Below are 20,942 nucleotides of genomic sequence, written 5' to 3' on the forward strand. Positions count from 1 at the left end.
CGTATAGACACATTTTTTCTAAACAGCTTAAACTGTTATCAGGACTGACTTACAATAGTTACACCATTGTTTGGTTAAGGAGTGGCTTCTGTTGAAGTCTATTATACTTTCAAAAACTTTGGGCTGGTTAGACCACATTTTATTAATTTATATTTATACTTAATATAAACACATGGATGTACCAACACTCTTTTGTCACTGTAGTGAACACTTTGACCCGCTAGTGCCATTGAAATATAACAACTGATATTTTTCTTTAGAATATAGCAAAAGTGTCTAACCATTTTTCACCTTACTTTAAACATCCTAACCATACTAACTTTCTTTATGCTTTATTTCTTTCTTTAATCGAAGCTTGCATTAATATTATGTTCGTGATAGATTTGCTATATGGATAATTATATGGATCATTAGGTTTTGCACAAAATTGTGGCTTTCATCATGCCAGCTCCATGTGTACTAAAGAAAAAGTACTGATTAATAATAATAATAATTGATAATTAATGCTGAAATTAATAGCAATATTTTTTACTCAGCTTTGTCGCTTAAGGTGTTGTTGATAATATAATCTATTACAAATATTATAAAATAGAAGCATTTCCACTAGTGGTATTAGACATTTGGTTCCCACTGCACAGCTCTTGTGCATTTATAATGACTCCTCTCTCTGCCAAAAGATTGCCATCTTGAGTGTGCTTGTAGTGGCAGTAGAAAGATAGCATATTAAATTCTGACATGCTTCTGCTATGCAAACGTCTCAAAATGAGCATTCGTTGGCATGGCAAATCCTAACTGAATATACAGTACACAACTCCATGGCAACATACAGTACTGTAGCATTCGTCTTGACTGTCGAAGCTGCGATAATGAGTAGATAATTATTATCTAAAGCAGTCTTCATCCCTCAAACCAACATAATGTTGTGCTTGGATGTAATATCATTAGCACTCTTAGATGTAAACATAATACCTTTTGCAAATTAGTGAAAAACACTTTTCTACAATGGGGCCAGATGTTTCATTTACCATTCACTCATCATTGTTACTTAAACAATTGGTATTTGAACAGTTTGAAGGTATGTGAAGTAATGACTGACTTGTGCTGCTTCTTTTATATCCTATACTTTAAAAAAAACTTGTGGATATATAAATGTATAAATGTGCCAGATTAAAACAGCTACTCGCATTGTAAAGACGCTATCAGTGTTCAACTTATGCAATTTATATTCTACACTGTTTAAAGGAATATCAGTCTTTTGTATTATTTGAGACCATTATTTTAAACCTGTCAGCTTTAAATGGCGATATTAAGGATATCCTATCATATTCTAATACTCAGCACTCAGTACTTAATATTTCTGTTTCATTTTTCATAATGTCTTATCTTACGCATTTTCAATGTTTGAAAAAAAAATTCAACGTTTGAAATAAAGCAACGGTACTACAATAGGTCTCTGTTTATGTGAAATGACTCACATCAAGTCAGACAGGTTATGCCACTGTTCTGGGTGAGAAAGTATATAGGAACTTGCAAAACAGGCTGAAGTCATTGAGATTGCACTAACGGGCAGATCAGGACATGCTCAACGTCTGGTTGAGTATCTAAAACAGCACACAGTATTGCTTGGGAACAGGAACAGAAATCATTCAAACAAAGCACAAGATAAAAAATAAGAAGATAAATTTACTACATTTACTGTAAACAAAGAATTAGATTAGGAGGGGGTAATGTTTTCATAACATTAAGAGGCAAAAAGGGTTGGCTTTGTATGACAATACAAATTGATTTTGTTGGTAAGTCATGAGAATGTAGCTCAACAATACTCAAAAGTCTAGAGATACAACTGAGATGTCTGTTTTGGTCATGGCCTAGAAACACTTATACAGTAGGTTCCATCAGGCATGGCAGAATAGTCTCACTTGTATTTCTTTATAAGAAGAATTCAACAGGGGATTAAAAGAAACGTATTACATGCTGTCTTACATAAACTGTGATCCGAGTCAGATGTACTGGTCCTGTATCATCTTGGGCTTTTCTGAAAACAGTGATTAAATTTGATTTTAGCTCTTGTGTGTAATGGTTTTTCCCCACTTTTGGGCATTCTGTGTAACCATCCCCAAAACATCACAGATTTTATGTGTTAAATAATAATTAAACAAACACACACACAATAAAATCTACTGCCATATGCACTCATGCATTTTGTAAGTAACAAACTGGATACACAGTAGATAGAAGCAAACACAAGACAGACGTGTTGTAGCTTGTTTAGTAGAACATCCTTGGGGGATGGAGCAGTTCTCTGGAAATTTCAAAGTATGTCACAATAAACTTGCTATGACAGAACAGTTGTAACACCTCTAACCTGCTCATGCTTTTATAGCTATCTGAGTTTAAGAACATTTTCAGTGGTAAATTTATATTATTCATGCCTATTATTGTCTCTTGTGATTTTATAGCAACATAAACAGCACTGAAAAATATACTTGGGTTTGGATCAATAACTGCTGTGTGGAGTCCATTTGTGGCTGTTTCTAAGAATATACCTACCTGACAGCAGTACAGTTATACATTATACAATGCAAATTTATTCCTCTGTCATGTTCCCTTTGAATACAGAGATGACTTAAACAACCTCCATATTAGGGAGATTGCTGTATTAGAAATACAATACATAAACACAGTGCTGGTTGGAGGAAATTTGGTAGGTAACAGTAGGTCTGATTTTCTTTGAAAATGTCTGCCTTTTGCTGTGAACAGAATTTATCTTGACAGGTGGAAATGTGGGTTGGAGTTTAATGTATTCATTTATCTAGCTCAGATGGAAGCCACACCTAGTGCGTAGCTATCTAGTTGGCTGACTGAGAGGTGAGGCAGGTGTTGGCTCAATACTCAATAAAACTGTCTTCCTGCTTCCCTGATTTTAAAGATTTTCATCAGCTTTACTTGGGAGCTTGTCAATCCGGTCAGCTTTGTACAACCAAAAGTCAGAGGAAGTGAGGGACTGGAAGAAGGAGAGAGACTTTACTCTTGCAATGAATTAAACAGGGGTTACGGTAATAAAAGGCAATAAAGACAATAAAGCTTCCTGTAAGCTGGTAAATGCTTAGAATAAATGGCTAAAAGCATTATTTAATCATTGTTTTTGACTATGCTATTTTTATTCCCAACATATTCTTGGAGTATCTACAGACTGAAAATCAGACACAGGTCTTCTTGGATCACACCTTCGGAGTTAGATTAGCTTTGCAGAAAGGAGTTTAATTATTTCCCTGTTATTTGACCACATGAAGAAGAAGAAGCAGCCTTCATTTGTCAAATATACATTACAGCACAGTGAAATGTTTTTCTTCACATGTCCCAGCTTAGGAAGTTGCGGTTAGAGAGCAGGTTCAGCCATTATATAGCACCCCGAACAGAGAGGGTTTGCTCAAGGGCCCAACACTATCAGCTTAGTCATGCTGGGGCTTGAAAAACACAACTTTTTAAATAACTTTTCACTTTAGTTTTACCTTGTTTTTGTTTTTCATATTGACTAATCATTACATTTGTGCAAGAAATTGAAATTCAGATGTGATATCCTAGATCAATATTCCTTTTTTGATAACTGTTAATTATTATAACTGTAAATATTTAAACGCTTTATAAATGAAAAATAATTTAAACTTGACAGCATAATTTGTATATGATTGTGCAGATTAGGCACATTATATGATTTGATGCAAATTAAGCAAGGTTTATTTAGTTAGTTTTGCTATTTCTTTATATTTAGAAGCACAAGCATGATATGAACGTTTCTTCTTAATTTATGGGCATTTTACAAACATGAAACTTATTGTGTAAATGTTTTTATGAACATTTTATAAAGAAATATGTGTGTATCCACCTTGATGAATAAGGCCCATTTTCTGTAATTACTTAAATTACGGTACGTACCAGGGTAACAAGATAAATGTAGAATGCTTTGAGTAAAACAAAACAAAATCTGTACAATTTGTACTTTCAACATTATACTGTTAAAAAGATAAAGATTTATTGTCAGTTAAACATATTTATAAAGTATTTCACCAAAACGTTCTTCCCACAATGTTAAAAAAACAAAACAAACAAAAAAAACCCACGATAATAATACAGAAAAACCCCCCAGAAAAACCCCCAGAAAAAAGTAGATATGCAGATGCTGCATATTTATTCAATGCTACTTTTCTACAATGAAAAGTAAAGAATGCTTGCTCTGTAAAGAACCTGTGTGCCTGGTTCAGGATGATTAAATTGTTTATTGGGATTTTTTCAAAACTGTAAGTAGGAAAAAATCAGCTTTGTGAAAATCTATACCAACATAAATTTAATCCATCTTAAACACAGTTAGTGTCTGTGTTCGATGCTGCTTTGATTTTGGGTGGTAAAACCTATTTAAATTCAAAGTAGAACTTTATTTATCATTTTTAGTGTGCAAATTATCATCCAAGATATTCATTGTTTAACCTCTCAACCTCATGGAAACATGTTTTTTTTTGGTGTCCTTGACTAGCACTAACTTTAAACCAGCACCATTTTACCATTTGAAAGTTTAGTGAGTGACAGTAATTTAAATCTAAGATAATAGAGCTGCTGAAGCACCATTCAACTCTTTCCCCTGCGCTCTGATCAGTAGCAAAGCTGTCTTAGTGGTTTAACTTTATACTCATTTTTAAATCTGCACTGGCCCTTCTTTATTGTTTTCATTTCTTCTGTGAGGTAGATCTGACATTGTAAAATGGCTTGTAATTAGTTAAGGCAGTATACTCATTGTCACACCGCTTCATGTCTCTCTCTGAACAATATGTTTGGTATATTTAAGATTTTCATCACAGTTACTGAATCCAACAAAGACATTTCACCCTTTCTTTTCCCCTTGTCATCAGCCATTCCAGCATACTATTTACAGCAAAGCGATACCTTAGGGCCTGCTGTAAGATGAAATGCTCAGGACGTCATGATGACTTCTTACCACACTACTGTATTTCCAGATCTTTCATAAGGCCGATACCTGAACTCAGACATCTCTTTAGCTAGCTTTTGGATATTATACATTATTTATGAGACTGAAGTCTTGCATATGTGCAATTGCACTTCAGTATTTTAACTCACACATTTTTCACTAAATTGAAAAGCCTTGTGCATTGCATACATCTGAATCATGCTTGTTAATAAATTCAATTAGAGAAGCTCTTAAGCTGTCAGACAGCTTTGGTACACATTAAATGTATAACTTGCTGCTTTTATTCAAGTAATTTAATTGGTGTTTCTTTCAATCATTGACTCTTAGAGTTTCTTAGAGTGGTTCTATACAGTTGGATAATGACATTGAAGTGTAGTGAGATTCAATGCAGACTGCCGTGCCAGTTGGAGTGAAAGATTCCTGACAGAACGACATGCATTATTCTGTTATTAAGACTGAGCCTTTCTCTGGCCTTTCGTGTGTGACTGACATTAATATTATGCAGGCTGAATAAGATAAACTGGATGGATGGATCTGGACACAGGCACATTTATACTTTTTTTGTCAAACCAAAATGATGAACTGAATTTGTTTATACTTTTTTATTTGTGAAGTTGGGGTTAAGGGCCTTTACAGTTTGTGTGTGTGTGTGTGTGTGTGTGTGTGTGTGTGTGTGTGTGTGTGTGTGTGTGTGTGTGTGTGTGGGAAAGAATGAGTTGGAGTGAATGACTCACACATTGTGGTTTTTTGTGTGTGTGTGTGGTTAAGTGAATAGGAGGAGAGGTTTGGTACACAGCTGGGTAGCACAGCACATGCATTAGTGAGTGAAATGTAGTTGAGTTGTGGTGAGCATTCCAAAGGTTGTGTGTGGAACCTGGATTGCTTCCCAAAAACCCAGTGGCAGGATCAGTTGTGGTCATGGTTATGGAAATGGTGCAGTCTTGTTGTCTTACAGATGTGCACTAAAACATGAAGTGATTTTTTGCTTTCTTTCTCTTGCTTTCCCTCCCAGGAAACACATGATGTGTTTGCAATAAGAGTCAAAGCTTCTGGGTAGCCAATAAAATGTTTTCTCAAATCATATTTGAAGAGCCTTCCAAAATGCTAATCACTTATGTATCACTTATCCCACATCTTCAACTTCGCTTAAGTAGTCTTTGGTGTTCGTAATATGCTTGATATATGTTATTAAGTGTAGCAGTCTGCCTTATTTAAAAAAACAAAAATTGCATGACTATATGCCCTGCATAAGACATGTTCCAAACGGATACAGAGATTCTTGTTACTGTTTTGTTATTCATTTAAGAGGAGGACTTAAGCTAGGTTTCAGAGAAACTCATCAGAGCATTAGCATTCACAATGTCATTTTTCTTTGTAAAAGTATTATTTTTTAACCTTGTTAAATGTGTGTTAAATGTGTAAATAGCAACAACTGCAGAACATTTACTTGCAGCTTATGAAGCCGAGGGTATGTGCTAATTGCATTTTTTCTCTTACTGTTCCCATTCTAGATGCTGTGTAAATTCTCACTTATGAATGTTAGTAATTTGCATTGGTGTGAGGCGTTACATAATGAATACATCTTTGACACACACTTACACACTGTGACATCACAGCAGCCACTCTGCTTTCTGTCTTCGCTACAATTAGCCATGCTCTTTGTTGAAAGAGGACAACTTTTATATGTTCCTCTCCCATTTCTCTACAGAGGCCTCCTCTAATAGAAGGAGTGAGAGATTTTAAATAGCTCTAAAAGGATTTTTGGGGATGGCTAGTTTTGTTTTGTCCTCAGTTGCTGTAAAATTGTATAATGGGTGACAATACTGTCAATTTCAACAAAGCTTTAAATGTTACTGCACAAAATACCATCATCCAGATACACTGATGATTTCAAATTAAATATAATCTCCTTGGATTTACTACTTTGTTTGGTATTCTTATTTGTAGTGAGTCTGCATTTTCTCATGTTGACGCAGTTTTAGATGACTACTTCAACAAAAAACCTTGTCTGGAATTTTGACTGTGGAAGCAGATGGGTCAAATTTCTTATGCTTGACCATTCCTCATGCTTTGCAGGCTTTTCTGAGCTGAGGCTACAGCCTGCAGTATACTGAGGACTCCACCTCTCCAACACACACACACACACACACACACACACACACACACACACACACACACACACACACACACACACACACACACACACACACACACACACACACACACATTAAGCCACATGTTTTAAATTATCATTCGACAAAATGCAGCAGAGAGATCTAAAACATTCACTCTGCATTATAATATGTGATTTTCCTTAAAAGTAGGAGAATATACCAAACCTAATTTGTGGAACGTACACACTGTTTTCAATGCTTTTGTAAACGGGCTTAGTGCTGTGCTTTTTACGTGGTCATACAGTGAAGTAACAGATGTCCATATGTGTATATGCATCCTCAGTCAAGCAATTTTCAGTATCAACAACCTTATAACTACTGTCCTTGTATCTTGAATCTGTGTCACTCAAACACAACACCACACACACAACACCAGAAACACCCAAATCTGTTAAACCATGTCTTGTTACCTCTTCCCTTGGGGCACTGGCTGTTCTAGGCTAGTAATCCATCAGTTACCATTAACCATTAAGTCTCATCACTAATTAATTATATATTGATGAGTCACTTTGTGAATTAAGACAACAATGAGTTATTACAGGCTGGAGACAGAGCTGGATCATTGAAAAGTGATTTATTCTATTGACAAATGCCTAGATGATTTTCTATAGTAAGGCACATGGTAACTGACATGATGATGAGATTGTACAGCCTCCTTTAGTTATTCAAATTCAGGGAGTCAATTATGCTTGGGATTAGTAGTCAAAATACAGTTTGTAGTCATGAAAGACCATTTGTAAGCTTTGTAAGATAAACTATTGCTGTTCCCAGTAATAATAATAACCCCACCTTACACAAACACATCGACTGTTTGTACACACACACACACACACTCAGACACACACACAGACACACCATACACCACACACAACAAACAAACAATTTATATGAGGGCCTTTCACTGGTCTAATATTTAATGGTGCATTCATTAATAAATCAATCTACTTTCACTTAAAACTTAACCGTAGTAACCAAAAGGACCATTTGGGTCCTTTTATTTATTTTACTTTTTTTTGTTTTCTCATTATCACCAGCCAAATGTCCCCACTATTCTTGTCCCTCTGTCTGCACTTACTCCCAAACACATAAAGATACATACATAAACATCTATCTTGCCCTATTCAATAGGGCCCACAGCTGTTGTATTTATGTGTTTTAATTATTTAGTAGAATACTGGGTCAGATGAGCACATGTTTATTCATGCATGTGTTTGTAATACCAGTAGACACAGCAGTCTTTTGCCCTTGTCTCCTCTCTCATCATCTCCTCATGTACATTTTCTCTTTCCTGTTCCTTTTGCAAATAACTAGTTTCTGTTTCCCTGTGTAATCATTAACCACACATGATAGGTGGCATTTTATCTAGTATCTGCTATGAGGTCAGTGGCTAATGGGGCAGGTGGTGACTGACTTGTGTTTGCTTTTCTTCTCAGTGCAACCGAAACCATGACAGTGCCCTTGTTTTTTTTTTTTTTTGTTTGTGTGTGTGTGTGTGTGTGTGTGTGTGTGTGTGTGTGTGTGTGTGTGTGTGTGTGTGTGTGTGTGTGTGTGTGTGTGTGTGTGTGTATGCTTTTTGATGTGCTTGGTTTATTGTTGTTATGCACTGTTGAGCTCCCATTGCTTTATTTTGGGCCAGAAACTGGCAGGTTTCTCCTTTAACAAAGGTCACATATGGAGAAAAGTTATGCCATTGAAAAACACAAAAAGGTTTGCTTCCCTTACATAATGCTAACGGTCAAAGTGCTTCTTAGACATGGAGAGACTACATGGACTTAGTTCAGGGCTTGGGAAAGTTTTTGAACAAACATTTACTCTCTTAACTCGTCTTTTTCAAAATGTATTAAATAGTGAGGGGATCACTTGTGCACAACCTTTACGTCATCCCACATGTTATGGATAGGATATAGATCTGGGTTCTGCCTGAGTTATTTCAAAACAATGATCAGTGTAGTTTTTTGACACTGAGATCCCATATCTCCTTTGTAAGCTCTTTGTGGATCATAGCTTTAGCAGTCAGTTATGAAGAAGATGTCGAGAAAATCCTACACAAACCGATGATATTTATTTGAGGTTACTTACTTTATCAACTTTATTGATGACAGGTACATGATAATTACTTTTGGACATAGGCTCAAAAGATAATTGAGACGGTAATATTGCTAATATTGTGGTCAGATGCACATTTAGGGGAGAAGTCATGGCCTAATGGTTAGAGAGTCTGACTCCTTACCCTAAGGTTGTGGGTTTGAGTCTCGGGCCGGCCACGACTGAGGTGCCCTTGAGCAAGGCACCGAACCCCCAACTGCTCCCCGGGCGCCGCAGCATAGATGGCTGCCCACTGCTCCGGGTGTGTGTTCATGGTGTGTGTGTGTGTTCACTGCTGTGTGTGTGCACTTTGGATGGGTTAAATGCAGAGAACAAATTCTGAGTATGGGTCACCATACTTAGCCGTATGTCACGTCACTTTTCACTTTCACTTTCATTTACATGACCAGGCTTCTTCTTTTGTTTTTGTTTTTTCCTAAAATGTTTCTGTTTGTATTTGGTTGGTTGCTGTATCATATTAAAGGTGGGAAAAGATGATTATTTTGTATGTCACAAAACGCAAATTTAACAGGGGTGTGTAGATTTTATAGCCACAATATATTTTAAGGATCTAGGGTAATAAGCAAACTAGTGATCCTGTAACACGCATAAGTCTCAGGTAAGCAGATGGCAGGTAGACTGATAAGATTTTACTAAGGGTAAATAACGAAGCATATAAGGAAAGCAGTGATACTTGCCATCTGTTATATCTCTATCCACTAAATAAATATTTGTGGAAGGGGAAGAAGCACATACTGTACAGGTCAGCCTGTAAAGCAGAAAATAGGAAGTGTTACAGAGAACAGAGCTAGTCTTGAAAATAACAACACCCTGAAACACATAAAATATTCTTCTAAATATGTGGGATGTGCTTTGTGTATAAGTGATAACAATCAGATTTTGCTGTTGAAAAAAGAGATAAAGCTTCTTTTTTTGTACACCATTTTTTAGTGATGTTCAGTGTGGTATTAAACTGAAATCAAACAGAGGAGTAGTGTAGACAGCAAAAACACAAGGCTTGAAATCCCAGAATGCAAAGCAGATATACAAAACCATTACAATAAATAGCAGCAGAGACCTGGCTCGGCTAGTTGGTACTAGATGAAGACACAATGGCATTGACAGTGGTATTAGCATGAAAGCTATGCATGAGTGTTCAGAGGAGTAGCGGAGAGACAAACTAAAAGACTAAAGCACCACCGCATCACTCTATTTAGATGGATAAATCAAATAAACCGTCACCACTTAAAGCATTAAGGTTACTATACAGAACACAAATCTTGGATGCTTCTGAAGTTCATATGATAATTCTAAACATTAACATGCAAATCATTCAGATTGATTTTTTTCATATTGAAGCCTGTGTATGTCACAGACGCAGGAGTGAAGTATTGCTTGTTTTCTTCATTGACCATGTCTGTGCCCTCACTGTCTTATGCTAATCTAAAAATGTTTGTTAAAACGTTTTTGTCTGATACAAAAAGGTGACTTGATACTTCAATTCAAACAATATATTCTAGACATATGATGGAGAGAATAAATAGCAGTTTAACATATCTCTCTGGAACATGACTTTAGTTTTTTTTAGCCAACCAGAATCAATTTCATGGAGCTCACAGATTTGCCAGATTGAGACAACTCATTTTGACCTCACTTTTAAGCAACAGAGGCATATTTGAAATTATAAATTGGCTTGCTGGTACACATATGGGGGAAACCATTACACATTTTTAAGGTCGTGATCCCTGCTGTCTACTTATATGTGCTAAATGACTTTTTGTCTCTTACTTGCATTAGGAAATTAGTAAGCAACCAGTAAGGTCCTTCCCTTTTGTCTCTTGCTGTCTTCCCAATTAGTCACCAAAGTCATTATCAAATTGCACATCCATGCATGCACAATAAAATGGCTTAATATACTTTATGCTTTAGGAACTGGGCTGTTCATCTTAAATAAGCAGAATGTTAGAATAAGTTAATGGCTGGATGCCCTTTTATTTTAAAAATAACATTTTTGCTCGTCTCATTTTACTAACTCTGTTAATACCTAGTGAAAATTTTGATGTCTCATTTATCAGTTAAGATAATAACGTTATAATAATGAAAATCGGGGTGCCGACATGGCCCAATGAAAAAAATATTTACCCTATCATCCAGAGATAATAAGTTTGAATCCTGAACACGACATAACCATGCGTGGCTGGAAGAAAAACAGAACTACAGTAAATAGCATGGCTCTCCCCTTTATCAATACAGCAACACTAATCACTCATGGGCAGCTGATGTATGAAGAAGAAGGCCAGATTGCATTGAACTCCGAGTGTGTTACGCCTCCTCCCCTGATATTTCATGAGCAGCTGTTTGAAAAGCTGTGGTCAGCTGACTTCACATGTCTCAGAGGAAGCACATGATAGCCTTCACTATCCCTGGATGATGTGTAATGGGTATAGAGGAATGATAGGTGGGAACTGGACATGACTATATTAGGTAGGACAAAATGATTTTCAAAAGCAGGTATTTGTTGATTTTCATGAGTTAATTAAAAAAATTGCTTAACTTTTTTTTTGTTTGTTTGTTTGTTTTTAACCAATTTATATCATTGATTGCATTTTTAACCATTTTGGAATTCATTTTCCTTTCTGGAGTGTACAAGATTTACATTGAGAGACCTACCAAAGTTTATCAAGGTAGGCCTGCATGTTCATGTTTGGATCTTGGTATGTTTTATTTTCTCTGGTCAAATAAGCTGCACAAAGAAAGGTTATTTATCAGTTGTAGAAGGATAATATTGCTTGACAATTGTGATTGCAAGGACAGCAGCTTTTATGAAGAGAAGTACTTGCAGTTGATGCTGATGACTGATATAATGCAAGACTTTTAGTCTAGGTACTTGCATGATGCTTAAGGTTCAATCTGCTGCAGCTTTGTACACAGTCTAACATGTGCTGGGTGAGGCCATATGGACAAATGGAGCAGCAAATGTTGCTCATTGTAGAGTAGGCGAAGTAAATGGGGACCATGACAGAACAGCCTTCTTAGGATTGTGTACAGCATTTCATTTAGTGATCAGGGAGATGATATTGTGATGAACACTATTAAGGCCATAGACTAATAGTGGTGCAAAAAAAACAACATGTACAGTTGCATTCACCAATTAATATGTTTGTGAATGATTAGGCTATGGTTTCCTAATGAGTACTCCAGTGGAAAAAATCTCTTTTATATCTTTTTCTCTTTATTTGCTTTCCTACTGCGCACCGCATCTCCAGTGTGCACACTGTAATTACAGTCTTTCTCCTTCTGTTTTGCAAGGGCCTTATCCACCCCTAAATGAGCCTCTGGAGGCCCTGGTTTACATAGACTGGGGGGTCTGTAGATGTGTAATTATACCTTCTCTGGAACCTTGTATGCCAGGGCTGCTGTTGATTTGCTGCATTGCGCATGGAGACTGAAGCAGGAAGGCAGTGTAGGAGTAAATCTGTCTGTTTTCCCCTTTCTGGCATTGTCTCAGTGACTCTCTCTCTCGTGGGATATTGCGAATAGACATTACATCTTTTTGCCACAGAGCTGACATTGACAGTCGAGTTCTATTGGATATTGTAAAGCATGCATTTCTCTTGGTGTCTTGTTGTGTATTGAATGCAAGTTGTATTGGGGAAAGAACTGCTGGCTGTTCGGAGTTAGACATGGACACAGGTGTTCCTCTGGATGGATGATTTAGGATCAACAGCAATGTCAGACATCGTTAATCTGTTAGTCTTTCCTGTGTACTCCCACTTGACAGGAGACTTGAACATATCCCAGTTGCACAAGTACATAGAAATGTAAGATGGTCTAATTTTTTCAATAACTAAAGGTCAACATTCTGTTAAATGCCACTATAAACCTAATTGCAAACCTGTTTAATAACAGCAACCAGCTTTTGGGAATAATAGAAATAATTACAATGCTTTCACATGAAATGCCTTTGGGCTTTTCCTTTACTGAAAATGTCCTGCTTTGCGTCTCTCAAAGCTATGGCCTCCCAACTGAATTTATGATTAAAGTTCCATATCACAGGATATAGTGTATAACAAATGTCACCTACAATGAATTTGGTAAAATTTACATATAAACAATGGCGAACCAAATTGTCATTCTACTCAGGCCATGTTGTTACAATGTGCTGCTAATTTGTTCCTAAATTGCTTCATTCTTGGCACAAATGAAAAAGAGCTTCTTTTTTAATTGCTTCAGTTAGGACATGGTGGCTGTTCTTCTACAATCCCTTTAGTTTTTGCTTCTGTTGCCACTTTTTCAATCCTCTTCCATTGTTGTCAGAAGAGAGTCCAGACTTTTAGACGTTATGTATAATGTATTTGCTTGTTCACACACACATACTTTGTTTATACTTTTTTTTTCAGAAATCTTACTACAGCTTGTTCTGGTTTATTGTGTCATCAGTATTTGCACTACACTACAGGTAGTAATTACAGTTTTGGCATTCTCATTTATTTTAATTATTACTTATTTTGAGTTTTCGCTAAATTGTAACCGGCACATGCTTTCTCTTACTCTGTAGTAATATAAATGTCAAAGCTCAACATAAAAACCATGTTTTTTTTAAAGAATGGAAATGTATGCATATTTAATTAGATGAAGTCTCTTTTACACAAATATGTGTAACATTGTTGTGTGTTCCAGTTCAATAAATATTTCAAAAGAATTTATGGGTAAAAGGCATGTTTTTTTTTTGCCTTTTTTTGTGAATTACTGTTGAATTCCTGCACAAAATTGGATGTGCAGAAAGAGCACTAAGCAAAAACAACCATATTTTCTTTAGAATAATGGAGGCAGAAACATTACAGAAGTACTGTACACTCAAAGAAATACAGCAGAAACAGTAGCACTCACCACGTTTCTCCAGGATTAGTTGAGTAGGTCTCAGTCTTACTTCCTTTGTGGTTTTTGTTTTTCATTTAAATAAATATTTATTCATGTGGGCACACATATTCCAATGAAATGCTTTGGGATATTCGTGCTGCATGAAAAGCAAGTTTCACTCTTGCCAGGAGAGACCTAAGTATACCATGAATTCAGATTAATTCACAGTCAGTTTTTGTAGATTTCCAACTGAATAACACTCTTCCCACTGGTGACTACAACTCAAAGCTTTTAACATGTTGCTAGAGGGTGAAACTAGAGTTTCTCTAAAGGTTTGTTCCTCAGCCAATTTCTTTTCTTTGCAGAAAATGGTTTATAGTAGCCTTATATTAAGTTGAGTTTAAACAGATGTCTTAAGAGGGTTCTTGTATGAATTATATTGTATTAAAGTATGAATAACTCTGTATCTTCTGTATATTATGGCAGTTAGATTGCTATTTGAGAGACAGAGTGTGTGTGTGTGTGTGTGTGTTTGTGTGTACGCACACATGTGTTTTGGGATGATTCCGTTCAGGAAGCACTTATACATCATCTGAAGGCATAATGAACTCCATAAGAGATGAAGCTCACCTGGGCCTCTTAACCCAAATCTCTTATACAAGGAAGCAAGAGCTCACTGGAGACACATCTGTCCACAGCCACACACACATTCTTACAAACACACACACACACACACACACACACACACACACACACACACACACACACACACACACACACACACACACACACACACACACACACACACACACACACACACACACAAAGGCCACTTCTCTGTGTGTGTGTGTGTGTGTGTGTGTGTGTGTGTGTGTGTGTGTGTGTGTGTGTGTGTGTGTGTGTGTGTGTGTGTGTGTGTTCGACACCAAGGAGAATAGCACAGTAACCCTGCATCACCCTTCATCACGCTTCGCTTGTGTTGCTTTTAGTTTGTCTCTTGTGTGAGCGGAAAAAGCACTACTGTTGTACTGTCTACTGCAGGGGTGGGGAATTCATTTTTATAAGGGGCCACATGAGAAACCTGAGCTGTGCTGGAGGGCCGAATAATAACTTGAACTTAATTCTGCTAAATATAATTTTTTTCCTATTGCAAAAATAACAAAATGTAGAGTAAAAAAAATGTAGTGGAGAGAGATGCCTGAAGGGCCGGATGAGGCCCGTGGGCCGTAAAAAGCCCAGGTCTGCTGAAAAGTGAAAAAAGGTCACTTTCTAGTGTGATCCCACCATAAAAATTGAGAGAAAGTATGACAGAAGAAAATCTTAGGTTATTGGAGGTATGTAGGTGAGTGGAATGAAAATGAAATGAAAGGTGAAACCTGTAGTAAGTTGTAGTAAAATATTAAGTAAGATGTTATAAATAGCATATATAGTTGGCAAACTAGAAGGCTTTGGGTGCAGGCCAATGATTAAAAAAAGGTTTTTCAGTAAGATGCACAAGCATAATATGTCTGCATTAATGCACAAAAGTGTCAGTGTTGCCATGCAAATAAAAAAAAACAAAACATGTACAGTAGACGCAAGCAGGCCATTTTTGAAGATCTCATTTCATCCAGATCTGACTGTTCACTTGCTTCAATTGTGGCCCAAAGGTTGAGGCTCTTGGTTATTAATTAGAAAGTGAAGGGTTTAAGCCCTTATCTGCCAATCTGACACTGTTGAGCAAGCTACCTAACCCTCTCTGTTACAGGGTACTCTATCATAGCTGACCCTGCACTCTCACCCTAGCTTCTGAAAAAGCTAGGATAGGCAAAGAAAAGATTGTACAGTATATGGGACAAATAAAATATTCTTCCTTTTTTAATATATACCATTTCGTGGAACATGGTGTTGTAATGTGATAATCGATGTTATTCCTTATGCCGGTGATTTTAATGATATGGCTGATCTGTGTATATCACATTATTATTAGAAAAAGTAATTATCAGAGCACATGTTAGAGTGACTCCTGTTTAAAATACAGTAGCTTACGGTTTTATATAGTGCGATGCACATGTTTTGGGTGAGCACACTTACACAGGAGAGAGCAAAGTTTTCTTTAATAGGTATTTTGTGCTGCTACAAGACAGTTTAGAAGTGGAGTAATTAAAGTTGGTGAACTTTGGGGGGGTTTGCTCAGAATTTCTGCGTTAAGGGCTTTTTACAGGGGTGCTGGGTGGGCTGCCTCCAAGCCTTCCTCATCAGGAAGACAATAATTGCGTAGTCCCAGCGGTCTTACTCGTAAACATACCTCTATTAAAATATTGATAGAGTGTAGCCACCACTGGAAGAGGCTCTGAAACCACCTACAGTAAGAAAGGAAGTGTTTGGATGCAAAGCATATGCAAAGCAGGAAGTATTTGTTTGCAAAACATATGGATTGTGTTGCAAGCAGTACTGACACTTACTGGAGTTATACTACTGAATTGCATCGAAAAGGTTAGTTCAGGTATTTTTTTTTTTGCTATATGCTAAGGACAACTGAGTTTTCAAATGATGATAGATCAGAATTTTGTTTAAAATCAGATTTCGTTACCTAGATAATTTAGAACATGTCACTTTTAGTGGCATATCATCTGATTTTTAGGTGATATAAAAAGCATAAGAAACAGTTTTAAGGTTTAAAAGTCTTGGTTTGCATATATCATGTTTGCAGTAATTCCAAGAGGCCACATTTTGACGTCACCAAACTGTTAGATTTTTTAGGCTTGTACCATGGCTTCTTTCAGTTTCTGGGTTCACCCTTCAGTCTCCTCTTCAGGAGGTGAAATATTAGCTCAAGGACTGATTGACTTTTTCCCCAGTTAAGTTTTTTGTTTTACTCTTTCAGGTTTTTTTTTTTCAAGTTCAAGAATTTCATATGACCTTTTGAGCTCTAGTCTACTTGTCTTCAGTGTATAAGCAATTAAGCTGTTTTTCTAATTGGATGTTAAAATTATTTTGGATAATATTGTTTTATTATAATTAATGATTAATTACATGATTGTCTTCTTTGTTGCCTCTGTCTTCTTTTACAGTGGGGAATGGGCAGTCTGTGCAGATGGACACAGAAATATCTGGCTTTGTGGGTTCAACAGTGGAGCTGAGCTGCCGCTTCATCAACAGCAAGAGCCCAGTGAAGATCTCACAGGTCACTTGGCAGAAGTCTTTCAATGGTACCAAGCAGAATGTGGCCATTGCCAACCCGGCTCTAGGTGTCTCTGTGCTGCCTGCTTTTAAAGACCGTGTTACCTTCAAGCACATAACCATGCCACAGGCAAATCCTTCACTTGAGGACACCACGATTGTTCTCAGCAACCTGCGCCTTTCAGATGAGGCTGCCTACATCTGCGAGTATACCACCTTCCCAGCAGGAAACAGGGAAAATATGGTCAATCTCACTGTCTATGGTAATGCATATGCAACTCCGGCTCTTATTTCAAGAATGTATACTTTTTGATTTGTATGTATGTGAGCATATAATTAGGTATTGAAATTAATTACTTAAAATCTACAATATATCAAACGTTATACAATTAGCCCAATCATTTTTGGCACCCTTGGTAAAAATGGTAAAACATTTTCTTAAAGAAAATAAAACACGTGAAAAAACCATATGTTACATTTATTAGCATTCAGAACATTGTGGCCTCAAAATCCAACTGTGAACGTTGAACTTGTTTTATGGCTCTCTAACCATCTTCCTTACACTACATGAGGACAAAATACACTTCTTCTTCTAGACGGGCACATTAAAGTGCTGGTTGTTTTAAATTATTGCCCTAACGTTGGATATGGACATTTTCAGGCAGGTAGCTATATTCATAGCCATTGCCTGAAGCATGAAGTACAATCTTGTCACATTTAATTTGCATATTCTCTAATTTTCCTCATGTTGATGAATGACTTAATTAATTTGACCATTGTCACCTACTTTATACTGAAGTAATGGCTGACCAGTTAAGAGTAATATTTTTTTCTTATAATAAAAAACAATTATTTGTATTAATTTATTAAAGACAAATATTTTGGTAATGTTTTTATATAATATGTTTTCTACAATTAAAGGTTATATTTCTTAAATATTTTTAATGCAAGTACAGAAGAAAGTACAAAATACAGAAGTGCAGAAGTACTTTTTTTTGTAACCTTTCTTGCTTCTCTTTACCAAGGGTAGCAGTATATCTACAGATTTTGCATAAATTCCACATAAAAGTCATTTGTATCATTTTTTTTTTTTTTAGCACAGATTTAATATTTGTGAATGTATATTTTAACTAAACTACTACAGAAGACATCAAGAAGGTATCAGACATAAGTCATAAAGATGCCTAATATTTATTCTCTGGACTATATATATATATATATATATATATATATATATATATATATATATATATATATATATATATATATATATATATTCTACAATGAATCATTTGATATTAATTTATATACACACGCACACACACACACACACACACACACACACACACACACACACACACACACACACACACACACACACACACACACACACACACACTTAAATAAAAATACATAACAAAAAATTTAAATAACAAGAGAGATAAATAAAGAGAGAGGAGACAGTACATATCTGAAAGAAAAGGTCATTACAAATGAAATGCTTGTGTTTTTTTTAATCAAGCTTTATCACAGGGAAACGTTTGTGTAGTACTTCTCCTTTGCCAGCATTGTTTTTCCGTTACAACCTAATTTGAGGAAATAGCCTATAAAATTGCCAGAGCCCTACTTTACCTTGTTTCGATATCTTTGCATCTATGCACATGCAAAGAAGGGCTTAGATGGCATTCATGCACCTCTTGCAGTTAGAAGGGATGAAATGGAATCAGCTTCTAGTGCAAACTCATTTTGTTCTATTTAACTGCTACATGGTGCTATTATCAGAATTTGGATTAGATTATAGTGGGCGTTTCGATACCCTAGTACCACCTTCATCTCCTTTGAACTTAGAAATGTTAGGAACTGGATTTGTTTGGAATTGAGCAAATATAGCTTGTATAAAGATTATATAAAAATGGTTCTAAAATCTTTATGGTGTATGCAAATTGAACATTTCACAATCACAAATTTCTCTGTTTTTTTTTTTTTTTTTTTTTACCTAGCACGTCCCATGACACATATGATGCTTACAACTCCAATCATCATCGCACGGGCCCAGAAGCAAATGATGACCGTTGCCACATGTCTGTCAGCAAATGGAAAGCCACCTAGTGTTATTAAGTGGGATACCAAGCTAAAGGGCAAAACATCATTCCTGGAGACGCGCAACCCCAATGGCACAGTCACCATACGCAGCAACTATGAGATTGTGCCAAGTCGTGAGAGTCACCGCCAGAAACTCACATGCATTGTTACTTACAATTCTGAGCACTTCAGCGATAGCGTCATCCTCAATGTTCAGTGTAAGACAAACACCCTTTAAGAAACTCTTCACAAGACAAATAAATTGTATATAAACTATATCTGTCCAATGTATGGGGACTGGTTTGAAGTCATGTTTTTCATGTTTTTTTAAAGTCATTTTTTCTGACCCCAAATATACCCCAGAGGTATGCATGAGATATTTCAAGAGGAAGGAAGTTTAATGAAAGGCCTGTCCAGAGTGTGTTTAAGGAATACTGGAAACGCGTTATAGCTGCTAAGGGAAGACCTTTCTGTTTATGAAGCTGTTTAAGAGAATAGCAATAGTGTACAGTCACGTTCTTCAGCATATATACTGAAATAGTATATAAGTGCAGTATTTATACACAGTGGGGTACTTTTGATACCACTAATGAAAATGCTTCTGTTTTTCTTTATTTTTCAATTTAAAACGTTTTTTCTTTGAGAACAACATCTTCCTAATAAATACACAATTGTCAGACTGTATATGACTCTAAAAAGGATACTATTTATGATAAAACTCTGATGTTTCTAAAACTGTATAATCACACCCTCCTGTTTCACCCAAATGAGGATGGGTTACCTTTTGAGTCTGGTTCCTCTCAAGGTTTCTTCCTAGACACAGTCATCTAAGTCACCTCACACTTGGTCATTGGGGATAAATACAAGCACATTTATATATAAGTCTAATATTAATCTTCACCTTTTTTAAATATATTTTTTAAGATCTGTAAAGCTGCTTTGTAATGAATTTTTCATTACAAATAATATTAGCAACAACCTGACAGAAAAGAAGAATCTTAAAAAATAAAAAAATAATTTATGCCCCTTTGTTGCTTTAATATCATGTCACACTGGTTGACTCCACAGGTCCTTTTTTGTATAGTGATTGTTCTTTCATGACTAACTATCTTAAAGTAGTTCAAATTGAAGGAAGAAAGGGAATTAATTATTTTTTTTAACAGATGAACCTGAGGTAAAGATTGAAGGTTTTGATGGGAATTGGTACCTGAACCGTCAGGACGTTAAACTCACCTGTGAAGCAGATGCAAATCCAGCTGTCAGTGGCTACCATTGGAAATCGTGAGTCTAAATCACCTTAATTTTGTTTCTCACATTGCCAGGTGGTTAGGGCTGCTTGGTCCTGCCTAAAGTAAAGTTTGCATTTTCTCTCCCTTCATGTATTTCTGTAATCACACATAGATATACAGTATATGCATACAGATACATTGTTCTTTTGTACATAAAAAAGACAGTAAGCCTTTTATGCAAGTAGTGAGTATGTGAGTGAGAGCAAGAAAAAAATAGTGTTGTTGAATCAGCATTTGAGTCCTGATGAATCAGCATGACAGCATTGCTGTTTGTAGTACATCTTTTATTGTGCACACGTATTTTGCCTT

At 36.2% G+C, this 20,942-nt stretch overlaps 1 protein-coding gene across 4 annotated transcripts in view; it reads left to right on the forward strand.

Moving 5' to 3' along the window:
- nectin1b (nectin cell adhesion molecule 1b) overlaps nucleotides 1-20,942 on the forward strand; it is a 97,128-nt gene that overhangs the window by 26,248 nt on the left and 49,938 nt on the right. For all 4 annotated transcript variants that reach the window (XM_027132603.2, XM_027132602.2, XM_027132604.2 and 1 more), the window contains exons 2-4: nucleotides 17,154-17,525; nucleotides 19,263-19,562; nucleotides 20,508-20,625. In XM_027132603.2, the coding sequence (XP_026988404.2) occupies nucleotides 17,154-17,525; nucleotides 19,263-19,562; nucleotides 20,508-20,625 (790 nt within the window). The remainder of the gene's footprint in view (nucleotides 1-17,153; nucleotides 17,526-19,262; nucleotides 19,563-20,507; nucleotides 20,626-20,942) is intronic.

This window comes from Tachysurus fulvidraco, chromosome 13 (assembly GCF_022655615.1).
Source record: "Tachysurus fulvidraco isolate hzauxx_2018 chromosome 13, HZAU_PFXX_2.0, whole genome shotgun sequence".
In the NCBI taxonomy this organism is placed as follows: Eukaryota; Metazoa; Chordata; class Actinopteri; order Siluriformes; family Bagridae; genus Tachysurus; species Tachysurus fulvidraco.